General features: G+C 38.5%; 2 protein-coding genes across 12 annotated transcripts in view; one reads left to right on the plus strand and one right to left on the minus strand.

The window, feature by feature from the left end:
• Positions 1-15,634, plus strand: part of HPS3 (HPS3 biogenesis of lysosomal organelles complex 2 subunit 1) — a 35,807-nt gene extending 20,173 nt beyond the window's left edge. For 2 of the 7 annotated variants that reach the window (XM_010980560.3, XM_064491880.1), the window contains exons 9-17: positions 1,644-1,825; positions 2,663-2,843; positions 3,763-3,996; positions 5,184-5,369; positions 5,713-5,901; positions 6,848-6,955; positions 10,532-10,738; positions 11,360-11,450; positions 14,818-15,634. In XM_010980560.3, coding sequence (XP_010978862.3) covers positions 1,644-1,825; positions 2,663-2,843; positions 3,763-3,996; positions 5,184-5,369; positions 5,713-5,901; positions 6,848-6,955; positions 10,532-10,738; positions 11,360-11,450; positions 14,818-14,945 — 1,506 coding nt within the window. In that variant the 3' untranslated portion in view covers positions 14,946-15,634. Of the gene's footprint in view, positions 1-1,643; positions 1,826-2,662; positions 2,844-3,762; positions 3,997-5,183; positions 5,370-5,712; positions 5,902-6,847; positions 6,956-10,531; positions 10,739-11,355; positions 11,451-14,817 lie in introns of those variants that run through there. The other 5 variants (XR_010383258.1, XR_010383260.1, XR_010383259.1 and 2 more) reach the window with 5 other exon arrangements.
• CP (ceruloplasmin) overlaps positions 5,447-25,219 on the minus strand; it is a 53,555-nt gene continuing 33,782 nt past the window's right edge. The window contains exons 15-22 of one of the 5 annotated variants that reach the window (XR_004135858.2): positions 23,319-23,425; positions 21,609-21,825; positions 21,040-21,179; positions 19,775-19,937; positions 9,420-9,524; positions 8,832-8,936; positions 8,311-8,422; positions 5,447-5,898 (exon numbers count right to left, since the gene is read on the minus strand). Coding sequence is in view for 2 of the 5 variants with exons in the window: in XM_010980561.3 (XP_010978863.3) it covers positions 9,421-9,524; positions 19,775-19,937; positions 21,040-21,179; positions 21,609-21,825; positions 23,319-23,425 (731 nt within the window). In the remaining 3 variants the exon portion in view is untranslated. Of the gene's footprint in view, positions 5,899-8,310; positions 8,423-8,798; positions 8,937-9,419; positions 9,525-14,150; positions 16,520-19,774; positions 19,938-21,039; positions 21,180-21,608; positions 21,826-23,318; positions 23,426-25,219 lie in introns of those variants that run through there. The other 4 variants (XR_010383248.1, XR_004135857.2, XM_010980561.3 and 1 more) reach the window with 4 other exon arrangements.

Raw genomic sequence — 25,219 nt, forward strand, 5'->3', positions numbered from 1 at the left:
TTCCCCACACAGATTGACCCATAGTCAACATTATACCCCTTTTGCTTCTCTCACTCTCTTTTTTTTAAAATTTTAATTTAATTTTTTTATTTAATGGAGGTACTCGGGATTGAACCCAGGACCTTGTGCATGCTAAGTACACACTACCACTGAGCTACACCCTCCCCCCACCTCTTTTTTCACTCTTGCACTTTCCAAATGTGCGCACACAAACACGTTTTTTTCCCTGACCTGTTGGAAGGTAAATTGCATAATTGCCTAATGCCTCTAAATACTTCAGTACATGTTTCCCAAGAATTAGGATATTTGCTTACAGAACCACAGTGCAGTCATATGCTTCAGAGAATTTAACGTTGACATAATACTTCATCTAGTCCATGGTTCATATTTCAGTTTTGTCAGTTACCCAGTAATGGCCTAGCAGCATTTCCCCATCTCTGGTCCGGGGTCCAGTCTAGCATCAGGTAGTGTATTTAACTGTCATGTCTCTTTAGCCTCTTTTAATCCAGAGCCTTTCTTTATTTCATTTAAAAAATTTTTTTCTTTTCTCTTTTTTTAAATTGAGACAGTTGATGTACAATATTATGTAAGTTATAGGTATACAATATAGTGATGCACAATTTTTAAATGCTATACTCCATTTATAGTTATTGTAAAATATTGTCTGTGTTTCCTGTGTTGTACAATATATCCTTGCAGCTTATTTATTTTATACATAATAGTTTGTTCTCTGCATCTGTCTGTTTCTTTTTTGTTATAGTCACTAGTTTTATTTTTTAGATTCTGCTTTGTTTTATAGCATGCATAGACTTTTTTGAAAAATATTTGTCCCCCTCCACCTTTAAAAAATTTATTTTTTTAATTTTATTTTTCATGATCAGATTCAGTTTATGTATTCTTTTTCTTGGCCAGAACATTGTGTAGGTGACGTTGTGTCTCTTTTGAGGTATCACACTGGGATGTGCATAATATTCATGTGCCCCTCCCTGGTGATGTTAATCTTGGTCATCAGGTCAAGGTTTGCCTGATTTGTCCCTTGCATTTTAATGCTGATAATTATATCAGCTTCATCCTGTCCTTTTAGTCTTGCTTAACTGAAAGTCCTAGGCTTCATCTTGATGATTTGCCTACTGGAGGCTAAAAATACTGATCAACTCACATTAGCTGGTGATAATATTTATAAGCCCACTGTGAGTTATAAAAATAGATGTAGTAGAACCTAAATTCACCAGATGAAACTAAGATAAAGGAAGGATACTCGGTCTGAATTTGAGAAAGATTTAAACAGAACTTTAAACAAAATTAACTGTTTCAGATATGTTCACTCACCTGATCAAACTGTGATTTAATTATTGCTAAGTTAACAGTTTTATTAGTATTACAGTGTTACTTGTACCTTCTCTAATGTGCTGTTGAACAAGAGAATATTTACAATCATGTATGTATTAAACTGGCTCATACATTGTGGGGAAAAGAAAACCGCTTCAGCTAGGCCTTATCAGAATGATAAAATTTAATTTTTTTAAGATTTAATCTGTTTAAGGATTAACTTCACTCACAAAATATATAGGTATTCTTAAGAATTCGGAAACTTTGGGGAGCCTTTCTGCAGCAACATTAGCTGCTTGCCTTTTTTGTGTTAGATAGACTACAGTAATATCTACAAGACTGCGAAAACCCAGAGCTGCATCCACCTTCTCAGCGAGGCTCACCTGTTAGTGAGAGCAGCCCTGATGGATACCAGTCAGCTGGAACCGGGAGAGAAAGCGGAGCTTTTAGAAGCATTTAGGGAAAGCTGTGGGCACCTTGGAGACTGCTACAGCAGGTTGGTGATGCTGCTTGGAAACTTGTTAGAGAAGCCATCCTGAGCTTCAGGTGTACTTACTGACTTTTCCATCTCTGGTAGTTACCTGATAAGGGTGGTGGTTCATTTATTCATTTATTTCACAAGCATTTGTTGAGCACATTCTGTGTGCCAGGTACTGTGTGTGCTAAGCTTAAAGATACAAAGATGACTGTGACCTGTTCCCTGCCTTCAAGGACTTAGAGTTCACTGGATGAGCAGTGAGTCTCAGCCTCATTAGTCTCCCACCAGTTAATTTAGCTTCTTTTCAGGCCTTTGGGTGGGGGTGGGGCATGACCAGTTAAAAATCCCTGAGACAACCTTATTCCTAATTAGCCTGTTAGCTTTAAGGAAGAGGTACCATTTGGACAGTCTGTGATTTTAATCTTAGTAGTCAATGCTTTTATGATGTCAGAAAAGGACACTAGGTTGAATAGTGGTTTTTATTCTTGAGAATGATCTTTATAATTTTTTGGTATATGATTGTTTCAAAGGCTTAACTTGACCCATAGGAATCATTATAAATTAAAAGACTTTTCCTACTTATAAACATCATTATTTAAGAGCCATGTTATGAATATTAAAATCATCTTATGAGTTGTTTTTCTGTTTTTATTATGAGCAGCCAAAAGAAACTACATTAATTAGAATGATTTTGTAAAATAAAACTCAGGAGCTTGTTCCAACTCCTAATTGCAGTGGAAAAGTATTTTGAGATTAATGTCTTTTGGAAAGCATGATCTGTTTTATTATCAAGTGTGTTAGACATCCAAGCTTAAAAATGTCAAATTTGAGGTTTCTTTACTTCCTTCCCTTTAGGCTTGACACCCAACATTCCCACCTTGCCTTGCCATACTACAAGATGTCTGGTTTGTCTATGGCTGAAGTTTTGGCCCGCGTGGACTGGACAGTAGAGAATGGATCGCAGAAATATGAGAGGGGATTAATCTTTTACATTAATCATTCACTTTATGAAAACCTGGATGAAGAATTAAGTGAGGTGAATACAGTTTTTTCTATTTAGTTATATCTAATATTTAAAATTTTTGTTTTAGCAATTTATTTTATGTAATTCTGCTTACAAATCAAGTTCCAAGTATTTTCCTTTGGTATTCTTCTTTTTCTAAAAAAGGTAACTATTGTGCCCTTTTCTTCATTAATAACAGTCATAGAATTATAGCCTAGAAAAGAACTTGTAGTATCTTCTCATACTTTTTCATCATATAGACAAGGGGATGTGGTCCATTGTGGTTGAGTGACCTGCCCAGTGTGACAGTGGCCTGTCTTCAGGAGAATGACACAGAACCTGGGCCTTGCCCGCCTTCTTCTCATCCACAGCCCTTTTCACAACCCTAGTTGCCCCAGTCTCCAGGTGTCCAAAGCTTCCCTTATGAAATCATGGCCTAGAGACCTTCAGACATGATTAAGGAGTATTTTTTTGCCCCTCATGCATTTTTAAAGAGTTGAATGCAAATATGCAAAGTTGGGTGTTGTGATACCAAATGTTTTAAGCTATTGGGAGAAATGAAATTTTCTCTTCTAAATTACCTCATTGAGTATATTTTGTACTAAGCTGTAATTTTTTATAATGGCCTATTAAGTGTACTTTAATCTAGTTATCTTTTTTCCTTCTTCAGAACTCTTGTTAAGATTAGAAATGCTGACCATGACTTGGTACACACTTTCCCTGCTTTTCCTTCAACATAACTCAGTAAAGAGTTCATTTTGAGTCATCTCAGATCTCCCACTTTATCACCATCAACTCTCCTTTTAAATCAGGACATAATATTATACTATACTGTTACCTTAATTGGAATGTTTGTATGTTGATTTTTATCTTTTTTTTTTTTTTTTGCTGATTGATTTTGTTGCTTTCTATTGGCTGACTGACCTTCAGTTTCTCATTTGTGTTCATAAAGGAATTAGCAGCAAAAGTGGTTCAGATGTTTCACGTGGCTGAGCCAAAGCAACTGCCCCATATTCTCTGTAGTCCTTCTATGAAGAATATTGATCCTTTAACTGCCATCAGCTATTTAAGGAAGCTGGATACTTCTGGGTTTTCACTGATCTTAGTGACATTGACCAAAGCAGCAATGGCTTTGAAAATGGGAGATCTTGACATGTACAGAAATGAAATGAAAAGCCACCCAGAGGTACGGTGCCCTCCCTGGTATTGACAGCAGGCTTAAATAGGACCCAGTGGTCCTGGGGTGTTTAGCTTTCTCCTGGCTTCTGTGCAGCTCATTTTTTCTTAGTTGTAGAGGAAAACAGACTTAATATTAGAGAGGAAGTGACCCAAAGTGATAGTGCTTGGGCTTTGGATTTGGCAAATGGAAAAGAAATATGAATGGTAAATGGCAGTGGTGGGTATACAGCGACCTTTCAGCTTGGTGTCAGGCATGTTCACAGCACGGTGCTTGGTACCGAAGACTATGCAGGCCCTGCCCTGAGCCGACAGTCTGACTGGTGTGAGGGGACGGTGTGGTGTATCCACTGGAAACAGAACAGTGGTGTGTATTTGAGTACAGCGAGTAGGATATTAACCTTGAGCCTCCAGAGTCAGGTAGTTGCAGAAATAGCCAGCACTTGGGAAAAGTCACAAGTGACTGTGTGGGGGACTGGACATTTGAGTGGCGTTTTGAAGAAAAGGCAGCTTCCCCATGGAGGAGAGGCCATTCAGGGACATGAGCCAAAGACGCTAATCACTCGGGCAGGAAATTAAGAGGAGACATTAATTGAGCACTTACTATGTCTCAAGCCTATTCAAGAAGAGCAGGAGTGCTTTATTGCTATCCAATGGCACGTTTTGTTATGAGGATAGCAAGTCAACTCTGAGATGTCCTCTGCTGTGAAGAGTAGTATTCTAGAAAGATGAATTTGCTCTTCATAATTTTGAAAAAACTTACATAGACCTAAATATAAAGGTGTCTACAAAATAGGACACCTTGATGCTTAATTAAGTAATAGTAACTTCTAGAAAGACTGTTATCCATGATGTCCTTAGAACTTATGGTTAAGGAAAAAATTGAAATTAAATTATTAATGGCTTAACTGTGATTCTTTTTTCTTTTTTTTAATTTTGTTTTTTATTGAAGTGTAGTTGGTTTGTAATGTCAGTTTCAGGTGTACAGCAAAATGAATCAGTTATACAAATACATACATATCATACATGTATATTTTTTTCAGATTCTTTTCCATTATATGTTATTACAGGAAATTGAGTATAGTTCCCTGTGCTACACAGTAGGTCCTTCACCATGACTTTTGAATGCACTAGCATGTGTTTGGAAGATGAATGCAATGTATATTTCTGTTCCTAAATTTCTTTTTCTCTCTGAAGATGAAGTTGGTATGTGGCTTCATCCTGGAACCTCGGCTCCTGATTCAGCAGAGGAAGGGACAGATTGTTCCAACTGAGTTTGCAGTTCACTTGAAGGAGACACAGCCTGGGTTGCTAGTGGCTTCAGTCCTAGGCTTACAGAAGAACAACAAAATTGGAATTGAAGAAGCAGATTCCTTCTTTAAGGTGTGTTGCTTTGAAAAGGTAATTGTTCTGGATGGTCTGGTGAAGTTGGTGTGGGGTGGGGAACAGAATAAGAGAAGTGAGTTTTCCTTTGTTTATTGAGAAAACAGACACAGAACCATTTACAAAAGTACAGATTAGAAGAATGTATCTGGAAAAATTCTGTTAATGTGACCTGGAGTGTGTTTCCCATTACAATGTCTAAATTCACTTTTGCCATGACGCTGATGCTAATGATAAATTATTGACTATATGGCCCACGTGATGGAGTGCTACTCAGACCAGCTGTAACTTGATCAGTACTGTATTTATCTGAGATATGGTGGCTTGTCTCACTGTTGTCAAGGTGCTTTGTGGTAAGGATGGAGATACAATTCCTCAGCTCTTAGTAGACCTCTGGGAAGCTCAGCTGGTAGCATGCCTCCCCGATGTGGTGCTACAGGAACTCTTTTTCAAGCTTACATCACAGTACATCTGGAGATTATCCAAGAGGCAGCCTCCTGACACTGTACCGTTGAGAACATCAGAGGATCTGGTAAGATAATGGAATAGTGCAGTGAATTCAACTTTATGTATATTACCCATTATGATAATGACCCTTCTTATTTTTAATGGTATAAAATCAAACATAATTCTTATTACCAGATTTTTTTAAAGCAGGAGTTAAAAACACACTTAAAACTTGTGTGTGAGTGAAGTTGTCCACATTTTGAATGCTGTATTCTAAAGAGCGCCCCCCACTGCTCTGTCTTACTCACTTGCAGTGGTGCCTCAGCAGCCCTTTGCGGGGGAAGGGGCTTTTCCCCAGGCCCGTCTGTGCTCCATCAGGAGAGGGCCATGAAGTGGAACACAAGAGAAGAGGGAGCTGCAGACCTCCCTGAGGGGAGAGGGGCTGCAGAAGGCCTGTGGGAGAGACTCTTCCTTCCTAGACTCCCCCTTCCTTCGGCTGCACACACAAGAGCTGTTCTGCAGTCCCCACTGCCCTCTCAGTTCTGTTCTTACCCTTCCTGCTCCCGCAGTCCCAGCTGCCCCTTCACCCGTCATGGATGCCATGGCTAATGTGGGTTTTCTTGAATAAGGGAGTCTTTATGGGAATTGTCTTGAGAACTTAATGGAAGAGATTTTGCCTCCGAAGGAGAGTGGTAGAAATAAAAATTATTTTCAGTATTACTGTTAGCTTTCTTTGAGTATAATTAGCTTAAAGGCCATAATACCCTTTTTGCTAGAAAGTGCCTCTTCGAAATCGTCTTAAAGGTAAAACATTAGGAGATATCCGGTACAGATTTATTCAGTGCGAAGCAGCAAGGCTGAAACTTTTTCCAGGGGAATATATTCTAAGGCTTTCTTCCCACTCTGAGGAAAACGTATACCTAATTTTGCAACATGGCAGAAGGTTAGGGATTGCTTGCTGTTTGTGGGATAGATGAAGAAAATCTTGTTTTGCTGTATTTTACTTACGATAAGTTTCTTTTATATTTTAGATAAACAGTTGCAGTCATTATGGCTTAATCTCTCCATGGGTTAATGTCTTAATATCATCTGATTCCTTAGCTGATAAAAATTGTATGGAAGAGCTTTCAAAATTACAGGTAAATAAAAATGCCCCTTTGAAAAAAAATGACTATGCATATTACAATATAGTATAAGATTTAAATTTGGTAAGACCCCTGGTGTCCTGTTAACTAGAGTATATAATTTTGGGGACGAAATCTACTGTTAGACCTCCTCAGGAGCTCTTGTGGGAATTCCTGTCTCTGCCCGAAACTGCAGACGGGAAGGCTGGGGTTGCTGCCGGTGGATGAGTGAGCTTCACCAAGTCCTGTGACCTTCTAGCCTCATTTTCAGGATGTACTTGAAATCACTTTGGGAAACTGAAAGTATGGCAAATGTGCTGTGTTTTCACTGATGTCAGTCACTTTTATTTTAGTGTTCACTCACATAGTCTAGTCCTCTAGCCTAAGGCAGGCACTACTCTCTGTCTTATAGGAAGTAAATCAAAGTAGCCAGCTTTATAAGCTCCTGAAAGGCTTGTTTTAAAAATAACAAATACGATCAAGAGAATGTAGACCATCCGGCAAGAATTCTGACTCTGACAGTGTTTTGACTGGCAATGAGAAATAAAGTCCACATTTGACTTGGTGAATCGGACCAGGCTAGATGTGTATGTGATTTATTTAATGTAGTCAGTGGCCCAAGGACAGAATATAATCCTCCTATCTGTTTTGTTTGGTCTGCCTAGTGTAGCTCAACAGTAGCTGCCAAATTGAGATTTCAAATCAAGAATTTTGAGTTTCAAGTTTGTTTTGAAAAATTCAGCAGAACTTCCATTCAGCGGTAACCCTGGTCCCTGAGACCGCGGGTTGGAGCTGCCTGGGGGCTGCCCTCCTTGGACCGTGCTGGCGCCGTCCGGTCTGCCAGTCTCATCTCCATGTCTCCCGGTCCACGTGCTGAGTGTCTGGCATCCATGTTCCTTACACCCAGCTGCCGTGGTGCATTTTCATCATCTGTGTGACCTCATTAGGCTTTTGAGTTTGCAACCCCAATTTACACTGGGAACTGGTGTCAGTGTGATTTTTGCTTATAGAAACAAAATTGTCAAATTGGGGATGGAGGTCAGGACAGGAAGCTCAAGAGACCACATTGTGTAGTCTTAGCCTCTAGACAGCCTGCGATGTCTTCAGAAATAGTGTTGCTTACATTTGAAAAAAATTGCCAGAGAGGATTCTTGGTTCCTAGCTCTAGTACCCTAAAAGGGTACTACAATACAGAGGCTGCTGAGGGCTTAGTCTCAGACTCGTTCATTCCCCAAATATTCTTTGATCATGTGCCGTAACTGTCATTGATGTACAGCACTGGACGAGGCAGACGGGACTTGCCCTCCTACAACATATATACTAATTACAGATTTTAAATTATAATTGTAGTAAGTGGTATTAAATCTCACCTGATAAAGCTTCAAAGCCTGTTTATAATCTCTGCTTTAAAAGTGTAATTCAGTGATCTTTTAAAATCCATTTGAAAGTTTAGAAAGGGTATCTTCTTTCTGGGAATCTTTGCTGTTAAAGGATAGAAAGTTTAGTCAGCCTAAACTTTTCTAAATCCTTTTCCTAATTACAACTCTTTCTAAATTATCTGAGTCAACTAGTCCTGGTCATTAAGAATAAAAATAACCATCAAGAAACAAAAAGATCTCATCTGTTCTCCCCTAGAGGAATGAGGAGCTTCAGAATCACCTAGAAAGCTTTTCCACAATTGTATGACTCGCCTCTACCCACCGGCTCACCACCACCAAGCAGATTTGATGTAAATCTCAGTCTCTTGTCCTCAATCACTCTAATAGTATAGTTGTCAAAAATTAAAACAATCTGTAAATCATCTACATTTCCAAAAGCCGCTATTTTAGAATGATGCAGTAACTAGTAAACGCCTTGCCTTTCATCAGAATTTTCCTGGTTCCCTCCCCACCTTCTTGCCAGCCACCTCTCTTAGAGCCACAGGTGTGATTGTGTAGGTGGAGAAGACAGAATTCTATGGATTCCAGCCCCACGGAGTCAGCTGAGGGTGAGGGATCTAGATCAGAAATGGGAATAAATAGTGAATGTCTTGGGGGTGGAGAGTTCATTTTCAATATTAAAAAAAAAAAATGGAGCACTCTGCTTGGAAGCAGACAACAATGAGAGTGTTTTAAATAGTAGCAGTAATACTTGGACCATTTTTTATCCAGTGACATGTGTTGTCCAGTGTTTCTAATTTTTAAACTTCTTGGTGATACGGATACAACCACTTAAAAGTTCATGGGTAGTCCATTTTGTACCAAGCTTTGACTGGTTTCATTTTAACCGCAGTTTGGGTTACCCATGCCTTGTTTCTTTCCTACCCCATCACTATCCTGATACATCAAGAGTTGAATATAGAAATAATCTGTGTTTTCTTTCATTTGGGGGGAGGCTGTGAGTGGTAGATTATCACCTTATTTCATATTTGCTACCTTATTGTCAGGAAATTATTCAGACAAAGGTGATTATTAAACTTTCAGGAAGGAAAAGGACCAACCTTATTCTCCGAGCCATTCCTTGGTAGATATGTGCAATAAAATAATGACGCTGACTGTAAATAGATAGTTCATGTTCCATATCCTCCTGTGAGTCTGAGAAGATGCTGTAGCAAAAAGGATACAGGAAGAAGAAAATCAGGCTATGACCATCTCATCTTTATCCAGAAGAACGGGAAAGCAGAGATTATTTTGGTGGCAGTATCAAAAGTAGTATTTATAGTTTAAATGCTTAAAAGTAAAATATTGGTTAAGTTGTAAGAACTAAAATAATACTTGCTTGATGTCATTCAGCTTGTGGCGAATGGTATTGATAGAGATGATTAGGTTCTTAATGATTGCTTTAGTTTTCTTAAATGTTAAATTTTATTTTTAGTTCTATATGTAGTGAATGCTTATTATAGAAACCTTGGAAAATACAGGGAAGTGTGAAAAAGAAAATAAAAAATGGGCTTTGTCCTCCCAGCCAACAAGCTGGTCTCTGTGTCAAATCTTGATGCTCTTCCAAAGGCATTTCTAGATGTGCGTGGACCTTATGTAGGTTTTGCAAAACTGATCATGCTCTGAATATAATTTTGTACTGAGATTTTTCACTAATTTTATCATGAGCATTTTGTCATTAGCTAGCCTTTGAAAACAATTTTGAGAACTATAAAATATTCCATTATTTGAATATACTCATAATTTATTTACTCATTTACTTCTTGTTTAACATTCAGGTTTCTTCTAGTTTTTCAATATTATAAATATTCTTGAGGTGAACATCACTGGACATAAGTCTTGACCACCATGTGGATTAGTTTCTTAGGGTAGAGGCTTAAAGCATTCCCATGAGTGTTAATTTGCAGTCTAGCCAAAGCAAATAAAATCGTGCTATTTTAAAAATGCTTTCCATTAAGCAGATTTTTATTCTTTAAACTGGAAGTGGTTTCAGGATGATTTAATTCTTCGGTCTACTTAGACTTAGTAAATACCATATAGCATGTGCTCTAAAATTGCATTCTTCTTTTGTTGGCAAGTGAGGTTTAGTCTTTTTTAAAAAACTGTATTCTGTATGTTGTGCATTAGTTTTTCGGGTACCTCATTCCATAACATTTCACTTTTCTGTTCATAGTCTCTTATATGTGGTCCTTCATTTGACATAGCTTCCATCGTTCCATTCTTGGAGCCACTCTCAGAAGACACTATTGCCGGCCTCAGTGTCCATGTTCTGTGTCGTACACGTTTGAAAGAGTATGAACAGTGCATAGACAGGCTATTAGAGAGATGCCCAGAGGCAGTCATCCCATATGCTAATCACGAACTGAAAGAAGAGAATCGGGTATGCTTTTCAGATTATGTTTTTTAGGCTTTATCAATGATAATCAGATGATAATCTTGTTGCCTTCTCTGCGAAATGTGGACAGATTGTGCCAGTCCAACCTTGTGGGGCTGTATGGGTCAGAAGAACATGTATGTTTAACGTGTTATGTATTTTGAGTACTATTAGAGAATATTAAAATGTATGGTGCTGGTATGTTATCGTCATCAAAAATCTCTTGTTTGGCGATAAAGTAGGCTACTACTTGAAAATTTGGGAAATATAATGCATGCTGGGAAAATTCTTTTAGGGCTGTCTGGTCTTTAGAAATTAGAAGAGTTTTTGACTTTAGTACTTTTTCTTTTGTTCCTTCCTTCTTTCTTGCCACCTAAGAGTTGATAACAGGACATGTCTGTGTTTATTCTTGAAAATAGCCATGTATGTATGTACAATACACATCTGGTTACAAATCTGAATTCTATGTTATAGTTTAAGCAGATGACTGTTCTAACAAAGTCTGATGCCCTTAACCAAGATGATGTGTTTTGCCCTGCGCTTCCCTGCACAACCTTCTTGTTCTCGTTGGCAATCTGAATATAAAATGCATCGAACTTAAAAAGTATTCATTTTTCCCTAAGATAGACTTTGTGGTGGAAAAAACTGCTACCTGAACTTTGTCAAAGAATAAAATGTGGTGGAGAGAAATATCAACTTTACCTGTCATCACTAAAAGGTAAAATAATCTTTTTGGCTTGATTATTAAGTTTAACTGAGGGTCTAAGTTTTAGTTTCCTTAATCTGCTGAAGCCTTGCTTTCTCTAGTTTTTCATGTGATTCTCAAGTGTAGGGAAGATGGTCTTAGCAGAACCATCTGGAGAACTTATTTTCAGCATTCATATGTTCCCCTCTACCACACTTGGTATTCATTTATCTCTTTTAGCTCCAGAGCTGATGCTTTTAAGTTAATGTTTTCTACCAACAAATTATCACCATCAGAGAAACTTACAACCTCAGCATTTAACAAATCTGAATAGCCATTAGGATGAGTACATTTTTTATTAATGGTCTGGGTGCTTAATTTATTTCATGTAGGAAATTAAGTTACTATGATTATTAATCATAATTATAAACAAGTACTGAGGACTGACAAATTTCTCAAAGATTTCAAAGTTCAGTGTCTCTAAATTATGCAGTATTTTACAGCATAGGTAGTTGTTTGAATTTTTATAATTCATAGTCATTTATAAATCTGGGTAGATATATGGGAATCAGTTTCTCTACTTTTGTGTGTTAATATCACTAGTTAATGGTTGGCCTGATGACAAAGGCATGGTTATATTGATATCAGTGTACATAAAATGTTAGAAGTGAATAGTGTTGGAACTGTATTTTCCAGCTGAGGTAATTGACTTTTAAAGTGGTAGGCACTGAGCAGCGTTTTTCTGGAGATCTCCCTTTAAGTAAAGTTGTATATTTATGATTGGAGTGACAAGGAGGGGACTTTATACTAACTTTTTGTCCTACCCCTCTCCCTGCGTGATTTTTTGGTCTTCAGAAGGTGGAGGTGTCATGTGTTTGATTGTCCAGCTCAAATTTATCTCATAATTTTGAACTTATGGTGGGTCACTTTCCAACGCAGATATCCCACGTCTTCACCCAGCCACGTCACTCTCTTAGTCAAAAGACTCTCTTCATCCTTTTCTGATCCACATCCGCAAACTCTCTACGCATAACTTACCCATAATCATTCCTCCAAATGTTCCATTTTTCTATATCTTTACAATATCTGTGTGCGCACACCTGTGCATGTGTATATTGTGTGTACACACATTCGTGCACATATATATGTGTGTATATGCACACACGTGTATGTGTGTATATATGTGTCTGGCTCATGGGACTAGGTGCTGTGTGTGATTTACCTTTATTGAACTGTAATACCTCCAAAGCTGGCATAGTGTGTTACTCATTTTTCATGTTGCACTGTCCTTGCCAGCAACATGCTCTCCATAGGAAATATTCTATAACTATTTACTGATTTGAAGAGGAGACACCTGAAAAACCTTAGATTCATTTTCAAGGGGGGGGGGGTCTCTCTCTGTTGGCAGCTGTGGTATACAGAGAAGAGACCAGGACTGGAGCTAGGAGAATTGAAACTGAATTCCAAGTCTACTCCTTAGTCAGTAACCAGAAGCAAGCTGATTTTTTAATTGCCTGGGACTGATGAGAAGTTCGGGGTTGACTCTAGAGTAAAAGTAGGCAAATTTTAAAATTTACTCTAGGTAAAGTTAGGCAGAATTGCAAGATGAAGGTCGGGGCGTATATAATATGTGTAGGAGCTTGGATTTCTTACTCTCTAGTGCAGCATTTCTCAACCATGTCACGACTAACGTCTCGGACCAGATATTTGTGTCCCCTGTGCATTTTAGGATGTTACCAGCATCCCTGACCTCCACCCACTAAATACCAGTAGCACTTGCACAGTTAAAACAAAAATGTCTCCAGATATTACCAGATGTCCCCTGGAGGCAAAATTGTACTAGCTGAGAACCGTTGCACTAATGCAGAGCCGTTGAAACTGGGGTTAGTGGTTGGCTTGTTAGTTTAAAGGAAATAGTTATTACTGTTTTTGTGATAATGAACTGTGCTTATTAGTAAAAATTCTAGTACTGTAGTAAATTAGAAACCTAAAGTTTAAAAAGTCATTTACAGTCCCATTAGCCAGAAATAACTATTTTTTAACATTTGACAGATATTTTCTGTACAGACTGGAGGATTTAAAGTACTCTGCAGATTTAAGATGTTGACGTTGTTCTTGGAGTAATAACCTGTTTTAGCCCCTCATGAGATGGCAGAAGAGAACAGAGCAGTGGCAAGATTTTTGTTGGTTCTATAACTGCTTTACACTCACTCAGTTTTTTGTATCTAGGATACTACTTAACAGGTTCCACGTTTAGGCCAAGTAAACTAGTTTGCTAGGAAAGCATTGATAATTCATGGGCTTTGCAAATTAATTAGTAGTTGTTATTTATTAAAAGATTCTATTTTTTGTCAGATATGTCTCGTATTTTAATTTAATTCTCAAAGGACTCTGGAAGCTAACAGGTGGTACCCCTACATTAGAGATGAGGAAACTAGGACTCAGGAGGTTAAGTGATTTTCTTAAAGTCACCCAGAGCGCAGGTAGACGAGTGTGATCGCTGCCCAAATATGACTGCAGAGATGGGGGTCTTTCCCATTCCTCACTGTTGCACCACTCAGTAACTTTGTAGGAACAAGAGCATGTTATTCCTTTGTGTAATGGATGATGTAGGTTGCTGAATACTGGACAGATAACTTTGGATGAAGGTACACACACCTGAGCAGGAGATTTGATATTTGGGTCACTCTGCAAATAGAGTAAGTGGTGGGCATGCGAGGATCACACAGGAGATTGGCACCAAAGAATGTTTACTGACAACATTGTTCTTAAGTGTCACCCCTTCTCTTCCCAGCAGAGGGCAGCATGTATGTATCAAGAAGCAATAGAATAAAAATTACATAGTTATCTTTACAAAAATGTTTACTGAATTTCTTAATATTTAAAATGTTCATTAGAACACATTACTTTGCAGTTTGAAAAAAAGTAAATGGTTTTGAAAACAGATTTGTGCTTATTAATAACATGAAAATCTTATAACAGAGAGGAACTGATTGAGGAGAATGTCATCCAACAATTAATAGTATTTCCTATCCTAGCGAAGTCTTTATAAATTAGCTGCAAGTATACTCCTAACAGTAAAAACAGTAGTCAATTGATTGTTTTTCTTTAGAGGGTAATAGGAATCTATTGATAAATAATGTAATAAATACTCCAGCAAAGAAATCGTAAGTAAAAATTGCATGGGGCTAGTATAAAATAAACTTCAACGGATTCTAGAAAGAAAAAATAAGTTGTTAGGACTATAAAGCAGTCTGTGGATTTAAGACACTGTTTTTTTTCTCCCTTTCTCTTATAACATTTTGTCACCTGAATCAGCCTCTAATTGGTTGAGTGATTAAGAGAATCAGATGAAAGACAGAAAATCAGTTCTAACTCAGATATTCTTTCCTACAAACAGAAACATTGTCCATTGTTGCTGTGGAACTAGAACTAAGGGATTTCTTAAACGTCCTCCCAGAAGATGGCACGGCAGCATTTTTCCTGCCATATCTTCTCTACTGCAGTCGAAAGAAATCATTGACTTGAAGGTATCATTTGAAAAATACCACAATGGCTTATGAGACTGAATTTTTGAAAATTGAATGCTAGATAAAAAACACAAATCAAGCATTTTTATATTGAATATGGACATATATGGCAAGTGCTTTCAGGCTGCATACCATAGTGGTATTATTAGCTTCATAATTTATGACCTGAATCCATTTCATTGTCCAGAATGTAAAAAAGCTACAAGACATAAGAATTTCCTCAAAGAAGGCGTGTATTTTTAAAGGTAGAGACTGACTTTTATACCAGGGAACATCAATTCACTGTTGCTGGAGACACGACAATCTTTATCATCCCGGGGACACAAACATTTTGTAAGTATGCTCGAAAGAATGTCACTCCAAGTGGCCTAGAATTTAACTGTCTTGATTTTTTCCAGATTTCTCGGGTCACTTTTTTAAAAACTAATATTCTTTGAGAAAGATGTTAATGTGTCCCCACAGTAGAAGATTTCAAACTTTATTTTCATGTTACTTTTAAAGGTAACTGCTGTGTTACTCTCTGTATCAAATGAGATAGACGTTTACAAAGCTAACTTTCTTCTTGTCTGGCTATTAACGTGATTTGTTGAATGCATGTTTTTCAGCCAAAGCCCTGTTGCCATTTTTTGTTGATGTGTACTCTTGCTCTTAGCTAGAGTTTATGTGAAAATAAAGAAGTATAAAGAACTATGTTTTCTTTTTTAGCCTCTTATTAAACGATTTTGAGTCCAAGTTCAGCTCACTGATGGTGTGCTTAGACTTTGGTTAAGGCTGGGCAAAAATGCTACTCACCTGGTGTTTTCACAACCATATTTTGAAAACTTATCTCCTAATGGCAACTCTCATCTTTACCAGGATTTAATTTATAGATTTGTTTCGTAACTCTGCCTCTCTCCAGTTTCAGATTAACATCCTTTTGACCATGTCTTCAAGGGTTCACAAAACTCAGATTGACATCATTTTATTTTATTTTATTTTATTTTATTTTATTTTATTTTATTTTATTTTATTTTTCATTTAAAGATTTTTTCAATTTAAACTTTTATTTTTGAAATTTTATTATTAATATTTTATCTTATTTTAGTGCTATTTTTTATTTTACTTCCTCTACACCTGTGCCCCCAGGTCCATTGGTTCTTTAGGAATAATGTCAGCAGCATGTTAGAGGGACTGACGGGAAGTCAAAGTTGGGAAACACTTCATTGAATCTCAGTAGTGATCCTTTGAGGACTGTCCAGGGCAACATCTGGTCATAGATTTTTTTCTTAAATACAGTTTTGTAAGGCCATAACAGTGGTGATATGAACGGCCTATGCTGATCAATTGTATTACCAAGTGTACTAGAGTCAGTCATGTGCCACAATACAGCCTGTTGATCCTTTCATATGAAACAGTATAACACAGTTTTCCCCACAAATGCACAAAAGTGTATATTTCAGTCTTTTTTTTAATGCTTATCACCATTCCAAAGTAAGCATTCTGTTAAACACTTTCACATATATTGTTATGAATCATTGTTTTTTCTTTTTTTTCACTTATCACCAATTTATTTCTTTCAGCCAGACTTGGTCTCTATAGAAAAGAAATTTTAAGACCATTATTAAAAATAGTATATATCGTATGGTTAAAAACATTGGTACATGATGCTTAGATTAGAAATGTATTCTAATTTTTTGCAGTTATTTTGTTTATTCTTGGTTCATTTATATTCTGCTCTTTATATGTTAAAAGACATCTCTCATTCTAGTACTGATTTACTTAAAGAAAAATTAACTTTGCTCCCCACAAGATCCTTATGAATTATAAGGGGAAAAATAGTAACTTCACAGTGGAAAAACCTGGCAGACACCTCCTTAACCAGGTGCTCAAAATGAACATGACCAGGAAGGGAACAAATCAACATCTTGTGCCTCTTGACAGGTATGCTGAGAAAAACACAACATCCCTTCTGTGAGAATCTCGCCCAGAAATGCATAACCTAAATCTGATCGTGAGGAAACCCAGTTTGGGTCTGTTTGATCATTAGACAAAGCCAAATTGTAGGACATTCTGCAAAGTGACTGCCAACTGCCCTATATTCTTTAAAAACGTCGAAGTTGTAAAAGACAAAGACCAAGGAACTGCTCCAGACTAAGGAGACTTAAGAAGACATGCCAGCTGAACACAGTATATGAGCTGGATTTTCTATTTTTATAAAGAACATGATTAGAATAGTTGGTGAAATGTGAACAGGATCTGTGGTATTGAATCATTTTTAATTTCCTAATTTTGATATATTATGTTTATTATAAGAATATTCTTGTTTTTAGGAAATATGAGTATACATATATTTATAACACCTGTAGTCTGTGTGTGTAGAGAGAGAGGGAGATAGAAAAGATGAGAAAGCAAATGATGCTGTGCAGAATGTTCACATTTGAGGAATCTGGGTAAAAGGTATACAGGAATTTTTTTGTACTGATCTTGCAACTTTTCAATGAGTCTGACGTTGTATCCAAATTTTTTTTTAAATTCCTTTTCATTGAATTAATATGTGGTTAGATATTTACCAAGCAAGTATTGGATTGGATTTGGGCACCTACTGGAAATACAGAATATACACTCCCTGCCTATGAGGAACTTAAGAGCTAAGCAGGCTGTCGTCCTGCAGACGGCTCCCAAAGGTTATCTGACTGTTGTGGAAGGGTCAGTCTAAAAAAAGTACCTTTTATATTTGTCAGAGGAGGCCTTCCTTATGCTTCCTCTGCTAGAGGAAGTGAGGCATACCATTAAGTATGACAGGATATCCACAATTCTTTTCTAATAATTTTTTTTTTCTTTGTGGAGGAAATTGTCTGTCTCCTGGTGCATAATATTGAAAGATTTCACCATAACTTGATTTTCTCTCTTGTCCATATCTTGGTAGGTGGAAATTTTTCTAAGATTTAGAATTAAAGTAGACTTGGCCAAAGATTTATCAAACTTTCATTCCAGGGTAATTCAGACTGGTACATGTGGCTCCCCGATTTTTCTGTGAAATGTTCAAACTATCTTTTTGGCTCATTACTGCCTCTTTCAGTCCCATACAGTACCTTTTCCCTTTGTAAAAGCCAAGTTTGTCTTTAACCTTTTTCCAACGTGTGTTGTCCCTTCACATTTGCTATTTGTTCTGCAGTTTTTAGTACGGCTTTTAGAACAGTCTCCCCTTTTTTTTTAGCCAAGCAAGTGATCATCTCCCTCTTCTCCTTCCAGGCTTATCATACAAAGGGGATCTCTTCACTGCCTCTGTGTGTGGGCTCAGCCTGTAGCAGCATCCTCGGAATGCCAGGCATTTGTACACACAGATCTCCAGAAGGCCTTCCTCAGAGTTCCCTCACTCTGGGTTATTTCTCTGAGCAGGACCATCGTTTGTGTGGTCTCCATGTGTGCTAAAGTTCTTTGAATTCTGCTTAAAGTTTTCTTTCTCACCTTTGGCTCTTCACCTTGTTTAGCACCTCCTGGCTTTAGAGCCAGAGGTTTATCTGTCTGAGTCTTTGGCATTCTGGTGCTCTCAGTACCACTCTGTGTAATAAAGGGTCTCAATGGAAATCGTTTTTCATGTTAGGAGGCCTTTGTGTAAGACTGAGGAGCAGAAATTAAACTTTTCGTTGGCAGCCATGGTTGCTCTTCAGTGATTTTTAATTTTTGAAATATGTTGACTTCTATATTTTCTTCCATTTATATGTCCCCTTTTATGCCAGTTTTGAGGAGGAAACATAAGGAGTTTCCCCTCATTGGATTTGCCATTGCCAATTCCAACAGTTCTGAACTCAGAAGACCCAGGAAACACCGAAGCTTGCAGCTGTTATAGCAGGAATTTTACTCTTCATACAACACGTTTTGTCAGTGTTCAGTGTGCACCCATACAGGGGCTGTTTGTTTTTTTGTGTTTTCACTGTGTGCGTGCAGATGCATGTGCCTGTGGAGGAGGGAGTGTTCTTGTGGGGGTGGGCAGAGCAGGGAGTTTAGGGTCTATATTTTCCCTGGATCTTTGCTATGGTCTAAACGTTTGTGTGCCCCCAGATTTCTTGTGTTGAAAACCTGATGCCCAAAGTGATAGAGTTAGGTGGTGGGGCCTTTGGGAAATGATTTGGTCAGGAGGGTGGAGCCCTCATGAATGGGATTAGTGTCCTTATAAAGGAGGCCCAAGAGCTAGCCTGTCCTTCTGCCATGTTTAGATGTAATAAGTCTGCAACATGGAGAAGGACCCTCAGCCTACCATATTAGCACCCTGACCTCAGGTTAACAGTCTCCGGAGCTGTGAAAATAAGTCTTTTTCTTCATAAGCTACCCAGTCTGGTATTTTGTTACAGCAGCCCAAATGGACTGAGACAATCATTGGCAAATAATCAGTAATGCTTCCCCTCCCCCTAGAAGCACAGAAACACACTGTTTTGCCTGATTGACTATTTGAAATTATATTGGGTTATTTAGGGTTTGGGGAGCCTTTCTCCTGTACTAAATACTACCTAGAAAAAACCAGTAATACTTTCTATTAAGAAAGAGTAAATTTTAAAAGTGACTTGTTAAGTCACAACTACTCTCTTACACGGATCAGTTTTAAGGATGTTAATTAACAATGCATCAGATTGGTGTCAGTTTGCACTATTGGTGCTGCGTCAGTACCAGCTGTCAGAACAGAAGCAGAGTCCCGCACCATTTAGCAGTGAAAGAAAATTCCTGCTTGGAGGTAAAGAAGGAAGAAATCAGAACAGTAAGTTCACAAATGGGAGAAGTCTATAGGCCAAGTAGCGCACCTTAATTATGTTCGTGATACACGCCTTCTGGAATTACTAACTGGATATTTACCTGCATTTGGTAGAACGGTGTAAGTAGTTTCCATTCCAGCGTGAATGTGGTCAGTCACATGGCAGTGGAGTAACCAGGTTCCAGGTGTTCTTGGAGACATTTCTAAGGTTTGGTATGTCCCAGGGAAAACGTCAAAGACGTCAGAACTATAGATGCCCCTGTGCTTAATTAGAAAAACGACAAATAGTATATAATGTTTATTATGTGTGAGAGTTCATTCAAATAATCTTTCATTGGCCAGCTCAGGGATATTAGAAAAATGAATAAACCCATTAAGAAAGAGAGCAGGGTAGAGAGAGACCCTCCACACTTCTACATCTAATACAATGAGATGTGTGGTCTTTGCTAAATCTTGGCACTATGGGCCATTAAGGATGCATGAGGGAAAGATGGGATGAAAATGAATTCATCAATCAGGAACACCTGTTATCTCTTTCAATTTGACTCTGGTTTTCCTTTTTATCAGAGCACTTGGGTCACACAAGGGAATTTAGCTGTGGCCCCATTTCTTGCTGAGCCCATCCTAGATAAGCTGGTCTGTGAACTTGAGGGCAGGTAGGCAATGAAGAGAGCAGAAAAAGAGGCTGATGGAGAAGCCAAAGCCAGGGGCAATTCAGGTAGAGTCCCAACTAGACGGAGCACTCGGGAGATTTTTCTGCAGGGATGGCGTTGAAAGTCTGCTAAGAGGTAAACCAAAACACAGGTCATAAAATAGTCTTTTCTGCAGTGTGCTTCGTGGTAGCTTCTGAATTTTCTACATTAACTCAAAGGATAAGAAAAAAGCATTTCCAAGAGGGCTACTGATTCCTGCTGAAATCAGCACTGCGTGAGCAGTTGAAGTATGATTGAAATCCAGGGACCAATCAGTTGCTTGACACCAAACTGATGATCTTGCTCTCTTCAGGCCATTTAACATTCAGAACTTAGAACTGGCAAAGGTTATAATAAAGTCTAGTCTCTGTACTCTGACCCCTCATTACATGAACATTCCTGCTCTCTTTGCTGACGATTCCATTCCAATACTTTGCCCAAGAATATGTGGGCAGAACTCCCGGAAAGCCCAGTAAAAACTATAAATCCAAGGAAGAGCCCAGCGTGTAGCAAAGGATAGTGACAGCAGTTGGAGTTGCTGTGTGCCACACTCTTTGGAAATAGTTCTCTTGAAACCTTAAGCGTTTCCTAAGTCTCTCTGAGGAAATGTTCTCTTCATTTGTGTTAAAACATTTTCAAATAGAGCAGGGATAACAACGGTGGGTGGCCCTTACCTGATATTGGAAGCTGTGGCCATGGAAATGTACTGAGTGCAAGTCTATTTCGTTGCCCATTCCCATCAGATACCAGTTGACTTCATCTCCCACGTGCATTGTGAGGCCTTGCAGGTTCCCAAACATTCTTCCATTAATAGCTGGGGGAAAACATGATATTTTTTTATTACCTCTGGGATATTTTAAACCAACAGCTATTTCACAGGAAATACGATGATTAGGTTAGTGAATGGGATCTTTTTGAGATAATAGAACTTATTTCACTACAGATATGGGAAATGGACACTTTAAGGTCAATAATATTACACTGCTTGTCTAGTCACTTAGCACCAAAAATCTTATTCCCAATTTTGAGTTTATTTAAAAGGGAATGAGACTTTGGCATTGGGAGAGAAGTTAATAGATGGTTTTAAACATAGTCCCCTTTTTGCTTTGAATAGAATTCTACCTCACATGCAAAGTCTGGCAGGATTGGTTTATTATAAAATGAAACAAAGGGGTAGTCTCCAAAGTGACTGTATTTGAAAGAAGAAAAGAGAAAAAATAGGTTTTAGAATAATGTATCATACCATGCATTTTATTGCTTTCTATGAATTCATCATTGGCTTTGTCTACTTTCTCAGGGTGGTCAGAGTATGTTTTGATGTTGTCATCTAAGTACCAAGATTCATTCTCATCAAAAACAAGAAACAGAAGGGAAAATTCCGGTTTCTTTATGGGATTGAATACTTTCAAGTAAGATTTCCGACAAACAATCAGTGGACCAATTAATCCACTGTAGAGATCCTGAAAACAAGCAAAAACTTAGTCATCATTGTGATACGGGTCAGGATTTCAGAGAACTGGGACCTAACCATCCATGACCTCAGGAATTTTGGAGGGACTGGTTTAGGTAGCAGACTTTACTCAGTGTGGTTCTGTCAAGCCAGTAACTTTCCACTTGAAGTAGTTAAATTGGAACAATGGTGAGTAGTAGGTAAGTTGTTTGGTGATGCTGAAGTAACAAATGTGTGCAGAAGCCAAATATTGGCTCAGCTAATGAGCAGCAGTTGAGAAGAACTGCAAACAAACAGTGCTGGTTTGCCTATTCCATAAGCCGGGTGCTGTGCCTGTCACTAAAAATCCAGAGATGAATGAAACAAAGCCCTTGCCCTCCAGGAACTCAGTCTAGTAGGACAGAGGATTAGAAGAAATGAACCGCTTGCAACAATGGCGGTACGTCAAGTGCTAATGAACACAAGGGGAAGACCACAATGGACTTAAATCTACGAGGAGTTTGATTTGGCTTGGCATCAGTAATGGCAGATTAGACCTTGAAGGGCCTTTGAGCTGTATTGTATTTAGGAATTTTTAGATTTTGTCTTGTGAGTCTTAAGTAGCCATTGAAAAACTGAACATGGAATGGAAGCCTTTCAGACCAGTGATCCTGGTGGTGGAGTGAAGGAAGGCTTGTATGGGGAAGAGACTAGAGACTAGGAGGCCGGGCAGTAGTTAAGGGAAATTACTAGCATCTGATCTGTGGAGATAAAAGGAATGGACTGAGCTCTGTGTAGATGGGTGAATCACCTGGGTGAGCCAGGGGTAAGAATTAGGTATTTTATATCCAGGGTTCTAGCTTGAACAAATGAATAGGTTTGGTACTTGTGCTATTTACTGCAATTGGGAATACAGGAGGAAGTGGAGGAAGATCTCAGTTTCTGTTATAGAGTTGCTGGGTTTCCATGCCTGTGGGACAAGCTGGTAAGAGATGTTCTTCAGTAGGTGGATATATAGACAGGTCTGGAACTCAGAAGGGAGAATTGGACTAGAGACTGAATTCTACAAGAGTCTTGGTACATGTTCTGATTTATAGTCGTTGAGTGCTTTTTGACACTGAAACATTTTAATCAACCAGCAGGCTTTGCTGTGCTGTGATTGACTGCTGAGGTCACCATTTTTATTAGCATTTAATAATAGAGATCTGAAATCATGTACCTCAGTTCTTCGATATCAAAAAGGAAATTAAATACTGTATTGATTAATATTTAATTCTGTGGCACCCATAATCAGCAGTCATAGAGTTGATACATTTAAAACTGTCTCTTTAAACAACCCCCCACACCAAAAAAAAAAAAAAAAAAAGAAAAAGAAAAAGAAAAGAAACCAAAGTGAATTGCAGAGCATCTTACTTTCCTGTGATTTTAACATAGAATTGGACCACAGGAAAACTCTAACCTCACCTTCCTTCAATTGTGTGTCTATTTTGGGAATTTGCACCAAACAAATTATTTAAAGTTTACCTTAACCCGATCCACAGTTGAATAGTAAGCCCATGGAATACAAGCAGAATCACCTATTCCAGCTCCAGATCTTTCTGGGATTTTCCATATGTAAGTGCGAATTTCACCTAAATTAATCAAGTGTTAATAGATCTGGTTATATTTGGTATGATTTGATATATGTATATCAAATTGGTGTCAAAGCCTTGATAACCAATGACTCAGAAACTTAAAATGTCAAAGCAATTAGTTTTAAAAAGCAGTGGTACTCAAGGTCATTTTCAAGAATTTAGTTTTAAGATCAACAATAAGACACACTTTTGTATCTTCTTTGTCAATTATGAATTAACTAGCTATGCCACACAGGTCACATCACAAAGCCAGAAGGTGGCAATTCCAGTATCACAATTCCAAGAAATTTTGCAACAGATCTTTTCTGAGTTTGAAGTCTGTTTCTCTAATAAACTTTTTTTCTTTTCAGGTCTCAAGTGATTTTCCCCCAGTGCCAACCATCTTCTCCATATCTGTGTATCTGGACTATCCTGCGTAATTCCTTAAACTTCCCTGTGGTCTTCCTTTTCTCCTTTTTCACCATTACCCTCTGTGATTTCACGGTTCCTGGCAAGGAGCCATTAGACGTCTTAATCACTGACCTGTCACAGTGACCTCTCTTGCCTGTCCCATTCTGTCATACCATATACTGTTCCGTCATAACTCTGTCACATTTAGGACACGACCACATCCTGGACCTCACACTTGGAAGGTGAACAGTTGCTCCGCCCTCCTCTCTTGCCAAGGTCTTTACCTCCTTCCATTTGCTCTGAGTTCCTCTCCAGCCTGATCTTTGCTGCCAGTCACCTCAGGGCTCGCTGTACAACTGCTCACAAGAACCACGGTCACTCTCCAATCCCGTTATGCAGACCTCACCATTACATATTCATGCTATCAGAGTTTCATTAGCTGGAATATGACAAATGTTTACTAGGGAATCAAGCAGGACATGAGGGATCATCTCAGAGGACATGCTAGACTTTTTCCTTTGTCCTCAAGTCCTCTATCTTACCTGCCCCTATGTCCTCAACCTTTTTCGTAAGCAGAACATTTCAATGGGAATGTAAAGCATAGATTCATCATCTGAACTTACTGCCTCTTCGTCTAGACTCTTAGTTTCCGAAGCCAAAAAAATAGCATTTTATTCTTTTTTCCATTCCCTGCCCTAAACTACTCTGCTATCAGTGGTCGATGCCCAGAACCTTGGGCTTGTCCTTGACTCCTCCTTCCCTAACATTCTCTAATGCCCAATCTCTCAGCAGATCCTTTAAGCACCACCTTTAAAATAGAACCAGAGTATGACAACTCCCCACTTCAGCTGCTTCCACCCCGGTCCAAGTCTTACTAGTTTTTTACCCAGAGTATCGGGGTAGTCCCCTAACTGATCCTTGATTCTGCCCTTGTCCCCTACAGTCATTCACACACCAGACAGTACAGTCCTTTAAAAAGTGTTCATTGGATCATCACTCTCCAGCTCAGACGCTCATACGGGATTTTAGAATAAAAGATAAGGTTGTCACCATGGCCTCTAAGGTCCCCCAACTCCTGTAGCTTCTGGCTCCCTGCGCTCCCTGGATCTCATCTTCTCACACCCTGCCCCTGTTTGCTCTGCTCTGGCCTCTGGCCTCTGGCCTCCATGCCATTCCTCAGACACACCAAGTCCACTTCCATCTCGAGACCTAGAATGCTCTCTCCCTCTATAACCCCCTGTGGCTCATTACTTATCATTTAGGTGTCTTCACCCATGGCACCTCCTCAGAGAAGCCCTCCAGACTAGCCCCCACTACCTAAAATAACACCCTTGTTACTTACTCTCGCTCATCTGCCTTAATCTTTTTCATTGCACTTTTACAACTTGATACTATCTCTCT

The sequence above is a fragment of the Camelus dromedarius genome, chromosome 2 (genome assembly GCF_036321535.1).
Source record: "Camelus dromedarius isolate mCamDro1 chromosome 2, mCamDro1.pat, whole genome shotgun sequence".
In the NCBI taxonomy this organism is placed as follows: domain Eukaryota; kingdom Metazoa; phylum Chordata; class Mammalia; order Artiodactyla; family Camelidae; genus Camelus; species Camelus dromedarius.